At 49.5% G+C, this 14,173-nt stretch overlaps 1 protein-coding gene across 5 annotated transcripts in view; it reads left to right on the top strand.

The window, feature by feature from the left end:
* Positions 1-14,173, top strand: part of LOC134810435 (huntingtin-interacting protein 1-like) — a 136,225-nt gene that overhangs the window by 77,941 nt on the left and 44,111 nt on the right. For 4 of the 5 annotated variants that reach the window (XM_063814306.1, XM_063814304.1, XM_063814305.1 and 1 more), the window contains exons 5-7: positions 4,703-4,783; positions 9,385-9,461; positions 10,238-10,299. In XM_063814306.1, coding sequence (XP_063670376.1) covers positions 4,703-4,783; positions 9,385-9,461; positions 10,238-10,299 — 220 coding nt within the window. The remainder of the gene's footprint in view (positions 1-4,702; positions 4,784-9,384; positions 9,462-10,237; positions 10,300-14,173) is intronic. The other variant, XM_063814307.1, reaches the window with a different exon arrangement.

Below are 14,173 nucleotides of genomic sequence, written 5' to 3'. Positions count from 1 at the left end.
TTGAGAATTAGAATTAGCATACCCAATTCTTAATGCCAGAGCTTTTTCTTTCCTGTTTAGAGATTATCAGTGCTTTAGGATGAGGGGGGAGGTAGGTGGCAATATCACAGTCAATGGAAAAGAGCATTTCTGTACACACACCACAATCACCCCAGATTCTGATGTCCGTGGGTGTGTATATGGAGAGGGGTAATCTGCATTTTGAAGAATCTCTCTTGGCCAGGCGCAGTGGCTCACGCCTGTAATCCTAGCACTTTGGGAGGCCGAGGCAGGCAGATCACCTGAGGCCAGGAGTTTGAGACCAACCTGGCCAACATGGTGAAACCCGGGCTCTATTAAAAATACAAAAATTAGCCGGGTGTGGTGGCGTGTGCCTGTATCCCAGCTACTCGGGAGGCTGAGGCAGAAGAATCGCTTGAACCTAGGAGGTGAAGGTTGTGGTGAGCCAAGATTGGGCCACTGCACTCCAGCCTGGGTGACAGAGTGAGACTCTGTCTCAAAAAAAAAAAAAAAAAATCTCCCTGGTTGATTCTGATATGTTCTTTTGCCTCTACCAGTTGAGAACTACTACTTTAGCCTTTTTGCAAAGTCTTACCTGTATCTGTCTGCACCTATAAAATGTTGGCAACTATGTAGTCCTATCTACCTATCATAGGTGAGGAAACACAGGCCCAGAAAGGGAAGCAACTTGTCCTAAAGTCACAAAATTAGGTACCAGAACAAAGTTGAGAGTTGTCCCCAGATTTCCCAACTGTGCGCTAGAAAACGTTCCCTGTAACATGTAAAGCTTAGGTCTTTTTCCTTTTTGTTAGAATTTGCCTGGTATATATTTCTCCATCTTTTTACTTTAAGCATTCCTATATTTTTATGTTTTAGAAATAACACTTATAAATAACATTTGGTTGGATTTTGTGTGGTTTGTGGTTGTTGTTTTTTTATCCAGGATGGTAGTCTTTGTCTTTTAACTGGGCATTTAGTCTATTTACATTTATTATGCTACATGGTATGTTTAGATTTATGTCTCCCATTTTATTCTATGTTTTCTATTTGTCCCATCTGTTCTACTTCTATTTCTCTCATTCCTTGCCTTCTTTTGGATTGGCTGGGTATTTTTTTCTCATTCTATTTTTTCCTCATTACTATTTGGGAGGTTAAAAAACAAATCTACTTTTTTTGTTTTTGGCATGTTCTCTAATAATTACAAAATGCTTGCTTGTTTTATCTAGGTCTACCTTTCGTATCTTTGTTTCCTGTATAACACAAAGACTTTAGAATATTTTAGTTCCATTCAGTCCCTCAATTTATCTGTTAGCATAACCATGTATTTTGGTTTTGGTTATGTTTATCTTTAAATTCTGTAAGTTATTGTTTTATTTTCCTTGTTTTATTCTGTGCTCTCCATAGACCTTTCATCTGAGATCACTTTCTTTCTGCCTGAATTATTTCCTTTCTAACTTCCATAATTGAGAGCCTACTGGTGGCTGACACTGTGTTTGCTTGTTTAAGGATGTCGTTTTTGGCCAGGCGCAGTGGCTCATGCCTGTAATCCCAGCACTTTGGGAGGCCGAGGCGGGTGGATCACGAGGTCAGGAGATCGAGACCATCCTGGCTAACACGGTGAAACCCCCGTCTCTACTAAAAAAATACAGAAAATTAGCCGGGTGTGGTGGTGGGTGCCTGTAGTCCCAGCTACTCAGGAGGCTGAGGCAGGAGAACGGCGTGAACCCGGGAGGCGGAGTTCACAGTGAGCCGAGATCGCACCACTGCACTCCAGCCTAGGTGACAGAGAGAGACTTCGTCTCAAAAAAAAACAAAAAAAAAAACAAAAAAAAAGAATGTCTTTTTTTTTTTTTTGGAGACAGAGTCTTGTTCTGTTGCCTGGGCCAGAGTACACTGGCATAATCTCAGCTCACTGCAACCTCCGCCACCCAGGTTGAAGCGATTCTCCTGCCTCAGCCTCCCGAGTAGCTAGAATTACAGTGCCTACCACCACACCCAGCTAATTTTTATATTTTAGTGGAGACACGGTTTTGCCATGTTGGCCAGGCTGGTCTCGAACTCCTGACCTCAAGTGATCTTCCCTCCTCGGCCTCCCAAAGTGTTGGGATTACAGGCATCAGCCATCGCACCCAGCCCCTTCTCAGATTTTGGCTAGACCTGTGTCAGACTTTCTCATCCTACCCCTCATGTCTCTAAACCACTCTTTCAGTTTTTTCTACCTATTTGTCTTTGCTGTATTCTGGATAATTTTTATCAACTCTAGCCTTCAGTTTGCCTCCTCTCCAGTTGGGTCTAATGTGTTATTAAGCTTCTCCATAAGGTTTTCAATTTCATTTAGTACAGTTTTCTTTTCTTTTCTTCTTCTTCTTCTTTTTTTTTTTTCTTTAAGACAGAGTTTTGCTCTTGTTGCCCAGGCTGGAGGGCAATGGCACGATCTCTGCTCACGCAACCTCCACCTCCCAGGTTCAAGTGATTCTCCTGTCTCAGCCTCCCAAGTAGCTGGGATTACAGGCATGTGCCACCACGCCCAGCTAATTTTGTATGTTTAGTAGAGATGGGGTTTCACCATGTTGGCTAGGCTGGTTTCGAACTCCTAACCTCAGGTGATCCAATGCCTCAGCCTCTCAAATTGCTAGGATTACAGGCATGAGCCACCACACCTGGCCCAATTAGTACAGTTTTCATTTCTTGAAGTTCTATTTATTTATTTATTTTCAAATCTGCTTGTTTTTTGCGGGGGGAGGTGGTTGTTGTTGCTGTTTGAGACAGGGTCTCACTCTGTCACCCAGGCTGGAGTGCAGTGGCGCGATCATGGCTTATTGCAGCCTCAACCTCCTGAGCTCAGGTGATTCTTCCACCTCAGCCTCCCAAGTAGCTGGGAAAACAGGTGTGCACCACCAAACCCAGCTAATTTTTGTAGACGCAGGTTTTCGCCATGTTGCCAAGGGTGGTCTCGAACTCCTGGGCTTAAGCGATCTGCCACCTCAGCCTCCCAAAGCACTGGGATTACAGGCAGGAGGAGCCACTGTGTCTGGCCCTGCTTCTCCTCCTTTACAATTTATTATGCCCTGCATGTATTTTGAAACAGTCTCTTATTTCTTTAGATAAATGAACCAAAGTCATCTCATATATATTTTGTAATTCTATTATCTAAAGTCCTTAGAGATTTGTTTCTGTCCTCCGTCCCTTTTGGTGCATTTTGCCCATGCTGTGTAGTTTTCTTTATGTTCGGTTATTTTCTACCCTAAGCTGCTCATCTTCCTTGGAATTTTATCTGTGGAGAATTCTTTGAAGTCTGTAATGAAGGCAGGTTCCTCCAGAGAGAATTGGCATTTGCTTCGATTGAGATCACTCGAAATTAAATTCTCAGCTTAAGGTTTTGTGAGTTTAGGGCAGATTTTCCTTCCCCAATCACAGCGGTGATTTGAGGCGGTAGAATTCTTCATAGTCCTTAGGGAGGACTTCCTCAGTGCAGGAGTACAAGCGTTTGTTACTTTATTATTTATCTTTACTTCCCCTATACCAAGGAGGCAGTCTTTTGTGTGTGTGTTGGTGGTGGTGGTGGTGTTTTGAGACAGTTTCTTGCTCTGTCACCAAGGCTGGAGGTATGGTGACATGATCACAGCTCACTGCAGCCTCAACTTCCTGGGCTCAAGTGATCCTCCCACTTCAGCCTCCTGAATAGCTGAGACCACAGGTGCACACCACCATGCCCAGCTAATTTTTTAATTTTTTGTAGAGATGGGGTTTCACCATGTTGGCCAGGCTGGTCTCAAATTCCTGAGCTCAAGCAATCCTCCCTCCTCGGCCTCCCAAAGTGCTGGGATTACAGGCATGAGCCACTGCACCTGGCCAGACTCAACATTCTTAAGTAGGAAGCTTTGTCCAGAATTTATCAAAGGCAGTCCTTATGTTTGTACAAAAGATTGTGCTATAAGGAATGTTCATTGAAATGGTTTATGATAGCAAAAATTTCAACTGGTTTGAATTGGCTTCAGCTCATTTGAATTTATTGAGTCAGTTCAATAAATTACAATAGTACTGGTCAGTCACTAAAAATAATGAAAGAAAGTTGAAGAAGTTGAATAAAATTGCAGCATATTAAGCAAGAAAAATAGATTGATTCTATTTTACATTTAAGAATAAAGGTAGATGGCTGGGTGCGGTGGCTCACGCCTGTAATCCCAGCACTTTGGGAGGCAGAGGCGGGCAGATCACCTGAGATCAGAAGTTCGAGACTAGTCTGGCCAATATGGTGAAACCCCATCTCTACTAAAAACTACAAAAATTAGCTGGGCGTGGTGGCTCACACCTGTAGTGTAATCCTAGCCTTTTGGGAGGCCAAAGCAGGTGGATCACTCAAGGCCAGGAGTTTGAGACCAGCCTGGGCAACATGGTGAAACCATATCTCTAGTAAAAATACAAAAATTGACCAGGCGTGGTGGTGCGTGCCTGTAATCCCAGCTACTCGGGAGGCTGAGGCAGGAGAATCACTTGAACCCAGGAGGTGGAGGCTGCAGTGAGCCGAGATCATGCCACTGCACTCCAGCCTGGGCAACAGAGCTAGACCCCATCTCTAAATAAATAAAATAAAGGGGAGGAAAAAAAGAAGATAGATTCTTTACCAGAGAATTCCTGGCTGCAGATCTCTCAACTGTTATGTTCTTGTTGTTGACTCTGTTTCCCCTCCTCTTCCTAAAAGGGCCACCTGAGCGAGGGGTATGGCCAGCTGTGCAGCATCTACCTGAAACTGCTAAGAACCAAGATGGAGTACCACACCAAAGTGAGTCTCTGCGGACAGTTCTGCCGCCACCGCCGCCTCCCCTGCTCCATCCCTTCAACCCCTCCCTGGGCTCATTTGTCAGCTCTTTCAGGTAATAGACAGCCCAGGCTTCTGAGGAAGTGTGCACATCATGTACCCAAGCTGTGAGAGAGGAAAGCCACCGCCAGGCCCACGGGGTGTGACGAAGGCTGGGATTTTGGCCCGTGTCTTCTGCACCCTTTGTTCCCCATTTTGCAGCTAGAAAGAAACCTGGCCAGGCACGGTGGCTCACACCTATAATCCTAGCTCTTTCGAAGGCCCAGGCGGATGGATCACCCGAGGTCAGGGGTTCAAGACTGGCCTGGACAACATGGCAAAACCCCGTCTCTACTAAAATTACAAAAATTACCCATGGTGGTGATGCATGCCTGTAGTCCCAGCTACTCGGGAGGCTGAGGCAGGAGAATCGCTTGAACCTGAGACCAGGAGGCAGAGGTTGCAGTGAGCCAAAATCATGCCACTGCACTCCAGCCTGGGAGACAAAATGAGACTCTGTCTCAAAAAAAAAAAACAAAAAAAAGAAAGAGTAACCCTAGGCACTATATTACCTTATGAAAATGTTACAGAAGCATTGATTTTACTGTTAATAAAAACAATTCCTGGCTGGGCACAGTGGCTCATGCCTGTAATCTGAGCATTATGGGAGGTCGAGGCTGGAGGATGGCTTAAGACCAGGAGTTTGAGACCAGCCTGGGCCATAGCAAGATCCTGTCTCTACAAAAAAATTTAAAAATTAGCCGGGCGTGGTAGTGTGCAACTGTAGTCCCAGCTACTCGGGAGGCTGAGGTGGGAGGATACCTTGAGCCTGGGAAGTCAAGGATGCAGTGAGCTATGATCGCATCACTGCCCTCCCGCCTGGGCAACAGAGGCCCTGTTTCACAGAAAAAAGAGAGAAGAAGGTGACACAATGGATAGTGTGAGGTGGGGGAGGCGAGCAGCTGCGGGGTGTACAGGGGTCTGGCAACTGTGGGAGACAGTGGGGATCAGGCAGAGGGGTGGGCACATAGGAGGCAACGTAAACCAGAACTGAGGCTGGGCCAGGCCAGGGTGTCAGAGGCTGAGGCCGGGAGTCGGGCTGCCCTTGGGCTGGATTGCAAGGCGAAGAAGCAGGAGGGAGAGGCTGAGAGTGTGGAGGGGAGGGGGCTTGTAGCGTGTGATTGGAGGGAGGACCGGGCTCTGGTAAAGGTGTCATGAGGAGGCGGGGAAAGGTGAGAACTGGATTTAAGATGTTTTGGGGTTGGGCGCAGTGGCTCACGCCTGTCATCCCAGCATTTTGGGAGGCCAAGGCGGGCAGATTGTCTGAGGTCTGGAGTTCAAGACCAGCCTGGCCAACATGGCAAAACTCCGTCTCTACTAAAAATACAAAAAGAAATTAGCTCACGTCTGTAGTCCCAGCTACTCGGGAGGCTGAGGCAGGAGAATCGCTTGAACCTGGGAGGTGGAGGTTGCAGCGAGCTGAGATGCTGCCTCTGCACTCCAGACTGGGCGACAGAGCAAGACTCAATCTCAAAAAAAAAAAAAAAAAAAAGACGTTTTGGGAGTAGAGATTGAAAGCGTTAAATTGAGCTGGATGTGGTGGCTCACACCTCTAATCTCCACACAATGGAAGGCCAAGGCAGGAGGATCACTTGAGGCCAGGAGTTGGAGACCAGCCTGACCAACATAGTGAAACCCCCATCTCTACTAAAAACACAAAAATTAGCTGGGCGTGGTGACACGCACCTGTAATCCCAGCTACTCAGGAGGCTGAGGCTTGAGAATGGCTTGAACCCAGGAGGCGGAGGTTGCAGTGAGCCGAGATGGCGCCACTGCACTCCAGCCTGGGTGACAGAGCAAGACTCTGTCTCAAAAAAAAAAAAAAAAGTGTTAAATGGAAAATAGGAGGAGGAAGGGCCTAGGGTAGGATTTTAGGTGGAAAAGGAAAGAAAGGAGGGTGTAGAGAAAGCAAGACTGGGAAGAAGGTTAAGGAGGAAGAGGACTGGGATGGGAGCTGGGGCAGTGGGGCTGTGGGGGTGATAGAGGCCAAAGGGGTCCCTTTGCCTTGTGTATAGGAAGACAGCAGAGTTCAGCGGCATCAGAAGCAGCTGGTGCCAATAGCCAGTCCCCTAGCTTTTAATAGCATGGAAGGGCAGACGGGAATGGTCACGTGGGCTTGGAGACCTGGGGTGGAAGAGGATGCAGCTGGCTTTGCTTCCAGAGGCTCTCGAGCTCACTGCTGTCTTGTTTTTCCTGGTTTTAGAAAGCAGAGAAAAAGGGGAAGCTGGTATTGTCCAAGTGTGGAGGAGCAAAGGACTTTTCCAGTTTTTAGCAATTAGCGATACAAGAGTGGGGAAGGAGGCTGGGCAGAGTGGCTCACACCTGCAATCCCAGCATTTGGGGAGGCCAAGGCTTGAGGTGAGACCAGCCTGGGCAACACAGTGAGACCCTGTCTCTTAAAAAAATTTTTTTTTGGCCAGGCGCGGTGGCTCACGCTTGTAATCCCAGCACTCTGGGAGGCCGAGGCGGGTGGATCACCTGAGGTCAGGAGTTCAAGACCAGCCTGGGCAACATGGTGAAACCCCATCTCCACTAAAAATACAAAAAAATTAGCCGGGCATGGTGGTGCGTGCCTGTTAATCCCAGCTACTCAGGAGGCTGAGGCAGGAGAATCGCTTGAACCCAAGGGGCTGAGGTTGCAGTGAGCTGAGATCATGCCATTGCACTCCAGCCTGGGCAACAGAGTGAGACTCCATCTCGAAAACAACAACAAAAATATCCCGCACACATTAAAGAAAAATTCATTCTCTGGCTGGGCGTGGTGGCTCACACCTGTAATCCCAGCACTTCCGGAGGCCAAGGCGGGCGGATCACCTGAGGTCAGGAGTTCAAGACCAGCCTGGCCAATGTGGCGAAACCCCATCTCTACTAAAAACACACACACACACACACACACACACACACACACACACACACACACAAATTAGCCCGCATGGTGGTGTATGCCTGTAGTACCAGCTACTGAGGAGGCTGAGGTGGAGGATCGCTTGAGCCCAGGAATTCGAGGCTGCAGTGAGTGATGATCATGCCACTGCACTCCAGCGTGGGCAACAGTGAGGCCATGTCTCTAAAAAATAAAAAAAGAGAAACAAGAGAGAGCTGGCTTCCCCCTCCTCTGCCATGTTAGCAATGTGACCAGGATGAAGCGCCTCACCAGGCACCGAATCTGTCAACACCTTGACTTTGAACTCCCTGGCCTCGAGAACTGAAAGGCACTCTCTATGGGTTAAGCCACCCAGTGCATGGTATCTTGTTATAACTGCCCGAGCTGACTAAGACGGACGTTCAGGACAGAGAGCGTGAATGCATAGTGACACCAGCTGTGAGTCTTTCTCCAGGGACAGTCGGCAGCCGGCCCTAGGTGCAGAGCCGATGACAAGGACCCAGGCTCTCAGCAGGTCTTCCAAGCAGTGTGGTAGAAAGGCAGGCAGGGTGTGGGGAAGTGGAGCCAGGCCACCAGTCATGATGTCAAGACTGAGCCAGGAAGCAAAGGCAGGCAGAGAGATGGGGAGGAGAGGGAGCAGGAGGGGACTGGCCATCTCTGAGACAGAAGCGTGAGTAGTGGGTGGACTTGAGGGCAGGAGAGGACTGAAAGGGCAGAGGCCTGGGCGATGCAGCCAGAGAGGGAGATGCTGGTGTGGGGAGGTCTGGGCAGGGATGTTTTAGGTGATGGCAGAGTCTGGAGTGGGGATGGAGTAGAGGTGAAGGTGCTGAAATTGAGGTCAGAGTTTGTAATCTCAGCGTGTATGACTTGGGGCAAAGGAAAACTGTGTCCCAGGTGCCAGGTCAAGCCTCAGAGGCCTTGGCACCATGGAACCCAGGAGCAAAGTCTGCAATGGGGATTTTTTTTTCTTTTTTTTGCGGGGGGCGGGAGACGGAGTCTCACTCTGTTGCCCAGGCTGGAGTGCAGTGGTGCGATCTCAGCTCACTGCAACCTCCGCCTCCCAGCGTCAAGCAATTCTGCCTCAACCTCCCAAGGAGCTGGGACTACAGGCGTGCACCACCACACCCGGCTAATTTTTGCATTTTTAGTTGAGACAGGGTTTTGCCATGTTGGCCAGCCTCGTCTCTAATTCCTGACCCCAAGTGATCCATCCGCCTTGGCCTCCAAAGTGCTGGGATTACAGGTGTGAGCCACCGCACCTGGCCTAGAGCCTAAAGTATCCACTTGTACATGTAGATGCCCCACGATGGAATGGTCACCCATCTCTGTGGCCTTTTCCCTTTGCCACAGGGACAAACCACACAGATGACAGGATCATGCTGGCTGTAGATACTGAGCAATGATTGATGATACCAGCGGTTTTTCTTTTTGTCTTTTTTGTTTGTTTTGAGGTAGGGTCTCACTCTGTAACCAAGCTGGAGTGCAGTGGCCTTGAACTGTAAACTTGAACTCCCAGGCTCAAGCAATCCTCCCACCTCGGCCTCCCAAGTAGCTGGGACCACAGGCGTGTGCCACCACGCCCGGCTGAGAGAGGGCTCTTCATGTCTTCTGCCCTGACTCCTTTCCTCTGCCTCCCTTCCAGAATCCCAGGTTCCCAGGCAACCTGCAGATGAGTGACTGCCAGCTGGACGAGGCTGGAGAAAGTGACGTGAACAACTTGTAAGTGGCTCCTGCCCTGAGCCCAGGGAGGGAGAAAGCTTTTGTGAATGCTGACACTTCTCATAAGGGTCATGGAGGGCCTGATGGGGGGAGGCCGTGGCTGGGATGGGGACCAAAGCCCCTGGGGGACATGGCCTTGGGGCTACTTATTTATTGGTGGTGCCTCATCCAGAACCCCTGCCTGGCTATTTCACACCCCAAAGCTTTCCTGTCTGTCTCGCTTTCTGCCCTCTGACTCCAACACTGGTACCTATCCTCTCCCTCTGTCACTGTCACTGTTTTTGTTTTTGTTTTTTGAGAGGCAGTCTCGCCCTGTTACCCAGGCTGGAGTGCAGTGACTTGATCTCGGCTTACTGCAGCCTCCACCTCCCAGGTTCAAGTGATTCTCCTGCCTCAGCCTCCCGAGTAGCTGGGATTACAGGCATGCGCCATCACACCCGGCTAATTTTTATATTTTTAGTAGAGATGGGGTTTCGCCACGTTGGCCAGGCTGGTCTTGAACTCCTGACCTCAGGTGATCCGCCCACCTCGGCCTCCCAAAGTGCTGGGATTACAGGCGTGAGCCACCGCCCCCGACCTGTCGCTGTCACTGTTGACTTCACCAGGCTGCATGGCCATAATACCCACGAGGCTAAGACTTGGAGCTGGAGTTGTGTGTGTGTTTGCGCATGCACATGAGCATTGGAGACTGGAGTAGCGTAGAGCGTGGGGGAGGGGACAGGTAACAGACCGGCCTCAGGCTGTGGAGGGTAAGCTCTCTTTCCTCTTGGGTCCAGTTTCCAGTTAACAGTGGAGATGTTTGACTACCTGGAGTGTGAACTCAACCTCTTCCAAACAGGTGAGTCTCTTCCCTCCCGTCTAACCCAGGCTCTCATGGGAACTACCTAATTCCCAGTCCTCCTCTCCCTGCAAAGTGTGCAGCACAAGGGGCAGGAAAATGGAGACATTCACACCCCATCTCTGGTCTCTCCAACCCTCGTGCAGGGAGGGACTGAACCTCTTCAGTATTTTTCTTTTTAAGAGACAAGTTCTCGGCCGGGTGCAGTGGCTCGCACCTGTAATCCTAGCACTTTGGGAGGCTAAGGTGGGCCCATCACTTGAGGCCAGAAGTTCAAGACCAGCCTGGCCAACATGGTGAAACCCTGTCTCTACTAAAAATATAAAAATTAGCCGGGCATGGTGGCACATGCCTGTAATCCCAGTTACTTGGGAGGCTGAGGCAGGAGAATTGCTTGAACCCAGGAGGTCGAGGTTGCAGTGAGCCAAGATCATGCCATTGCACTCCAGCCTGAGTGATACAGCAAGACTTCATCTCAAAAAAAAAAAAGAGAGAGAGAGAGAGAAGGTCTCGCTCTGTCGCCCAGGCTGGATTGCAGTGGCATGTTACGGCTCACTGCAACCTCAAACTACTAGGCTCAAATGATCCTCCCACCTCAGCCTCCCAAGTAGCTGGGACTACAGGCACGCACCACCACATCTGGCTGATTTTTTATATTTTTTGCAGAGATAGGGGTCTCACTGTGTTGCCCAGGCTGTTCTTGAACTACCAGCCTCAAGGTGTCTTCCCAACTCAGCCTCCCAAAGTTCTGGGATTACAGGCGTGAGCTACCACACCTGGCCTCCTAGATATTTTCCAAGCGGGTGGTTTCACGTCTGAGCAGAAAGACCACACACTGCCCCTTCCTACTGGCCTCTCTCCTGAAGCACAGGCCTCCAAAAGCCCAAAGACAGGTCTTACCTCTTTGCCAGCCACTGGACTGTAGCCATGGCCCTGGCCAGTCCTTGGTCCAGTCTTGTCTGCTACTCGGAACTGGGCTGGCTCATGGGCACGATTTCTGCTGAGGAGGAAGGGCTCATGTCTGCTGTTGAGTTGGCAGCCATGGGAAACAAGCTGGTCAGGATTGGTTGTCACCCAGGACTGGTTGTCACCCAAGTCCACATGAGAAGCTCACACAGTCCTGTTCCACTAGCAGGGGGAGTGGTCACACTTCCAGGCTCCTGCCTGCCAAGAACTGTGGTGCCTCCAGACCATCAGCCCCTAATGCTTCCCTGACAAGCCTCAGCTGGTCCCCTTCTCTCCAGCGCGTCTCCTCCCCACATCTCCCAGCAGGCTCCCCTCCTTTCCCTGGGGGATGTAAGCACCAGCGTTCTGAGACTCAGGGCGTTCCATGACAAGCATCCAACTCTGAAAGACAACGTTCCACATTGCAGGTCTCCATACGCAAGCTTGGTGGTCTCACGCCCAAGCCTCGTGGCCTTCTCTGCATGTGGACAGGCAGGACCCACTCTTGGGGCTTGGACTCTCTGACCCCGAATTTCCTTCAGCTTCCTTCAGCTTGTTCATCTGTGCAGAAATGCCTACTACTGGCCTCTTTTCCAGAATATTCTGTTTTGTGTTGTACGATAGCTGGGACAGGGCAACAAATTCTGTAATACATTGACCAGTCTTCAGCACAGGATGTGGTCAGAAAAACATCAGAAACAGGCCAGGCGCAGTGGCTCATGCCTGTAATCCTAGCACTTTGGAAGGCCAAGGGGGGGCAGATCACCTGAGGTCAGGAGTTCAAGACCAGCCTGGGCAACATGGTGAAACCCTGTCTCTACTAAAAATACAAAAATTAGCCAGGTGTGGTGGTGAGCACCTGTAATCCCAACTACTCAGGAGGCTGAGGCAGGAGAATGGCTTGAACTCAGGAGGCGGAGTTTGCAGTGAGCCGAGATGCAGTGAGCAAGATTCTATCTCAGAAAAAAGAAAGACCAACACCAGAAACAGCTGGAAACTGCGGTTTGTGCGAGAAAGGGACATTCAGCCGACTAGGAAGCTATTTGAGCAGGGTGTTATACGAAAGTCAGTAGAGAAATAAAAATAAAACGCAGAATCTAGTCTATGCCCTAAGCTATTCCCAGTCAGACTGAAAGCAGTGGTGTAGATGCATTCATTTTTTAAAAAATGCATTGGGGCCGGGCGCAGTGGCTCATGCCTGTAATTTCAGCACGTTGGGAGGCGAAGGCAGGTGGATCATGAGGTCAGGAGTTCAAGACCAGCCTGGCCAACATGGTGAAATGCCATCTCTATTGAAAATACAAAAATTAGCCAGGCGTGATTGATGGTGTGTGCCTGTAATCCCAGCTACTCAGATGGCTGAGACAGGAGAATTGCTTGAACCCGGGAGGCAGAGGTTGCAGTGAGCCAACATCACACCGCTGCACTCCAGCCCAGGTGACAGAGCAAGACTCCTTGAAAAAAAAAATGCTTTGGAAATGTTTGCATAAAAGTATATAAACAAGTATACATTGTTGTGGCTAACTTTTCATCATTTGGATTTTGGTGGGAACAACGTATGTGGATAATTCAGAATTCATTCACATTTAGCTTTCACTTTTTTGTTGTTGTTTCTTTTGAGATAGTCTGGTTGTGTCACCCAAGCTGGAATGCAGTGGTGCGATTCCGGCTCACTGCAACCTCCGCTTCTGGGGCTCAAGCCATCCTCCTACCTCAGCCTCCCAAGTAGCTGGGACTACGGGCACGCACCACCATGCCCAGCTAATTTTTGTGTACTTTTTTTAGAGACAAGGCTTCATTATGTTGCCCAGGCTGGTCTCAAACTCCTGAGCTCAAGTGATGTGCCTGCCTTGTCCTCCCAAAGTGCTGGGATTATTGGCATGAGCCACCACGCCCAGCCTGCATTTAGCTTTGGAATGTGCTAGATCTGAATGCAGGCGTGAGTGAGATTCTTGGAATTGTCATCCTTGGGAAAGTGCAGCCTAGAAGTTGCAGTTCGGCTGACACAAGCTCTCTCCCCATGGCTCTCACCTCTTCTTGGAGCCGGCTACCTGCCTGCCTCCCGCTGCTGTGGTGTTTAGGGATAAGCAAGACAAATGTTTCAACCTTTGGGTCATCCTTCCAGTTCCTGACAGACAGTGGACCATGAGTAAGCGGAGATGGTGATGAGGTCCAAAAGGACTTGGTTAGCTGAGAGAATGAGTAAGGGGTAGAGGTGGTGAGCTCAGCCATCTTTTTTGTGCCACATCTCATGACCCCTAGCTCTGGTGTTTTGTGTGTTTGTTTGTTTTGTTTTGAGAGAGTCTCGCTCTGTTGCCCAGACTGGAGTGCAGTGGCACCATCTCAGCTCACTGCAACCTCCGCCTCCCAGGCTCAAGCAATTCTCCTGTCTCAGCCTCCTGAGTAGCTGGGATTACAGGTGTGTGCCACCACACCCGGCTAATTTTTGTACTTTTAGTAGAGACAGGGTTTCACCATGTTGGCCAGGCTAGTCTCGAACTCCTGGCCTCAAGTGATCTGCCTGCCTTGGCCTCCCAAGGTGCTTGGATTATAGGCATGAGCCACCGTGCCCAGCCTGCTCTGGTTTTATATGCATTGTTCATTAATATTGTTACCACGAGATGCTGACCTACTCATCTCTAAATTCCCTCTGTTCTAGCCCAGTGCCTGCTGAATAGCAGGCCCTCAACCATAAAAGAATGCTTGCTTTTTGAAAAACAGCAGGCTACCAGGTGCAGTGGCTCATGCCTATAAACCCAGCACTTCAGGAGGCCAAGGTGGGAAGATTGCTTGAATCCAGGAGTTATAGTCGGGTAGCTCTGGTCCAGAAGACTCTAAGTAATTCACCCTAGAGTTTCCCAGAGCATGCAGCTGAAAGTTAACACCATGTAATGAATTCTGTTCACCTATTTCATCATCACTGCTGTTT

The sequence above is a fragment of the Pan troglodytes genome, chromosome 6 (assembly GCF_028858775.2).
Source record: "Pan troglodytes isolate AG18354 chromosome 6, NHGRI_mPanTro3-v2.0_pri, whole genome shotgun sequence".
NCBI classification, from domain to species: domain Eukaryota; kingdom Metazoa; phylum Chordata; class Mammalia; order Primates; family Hominidae; genus Pan; species Pan troglodytes.
The sequence above is the reverse complement of the archived record's forward strand: the minus strand, read 5'-3'. Positions and strand labels throughout refer to the sequence as shown.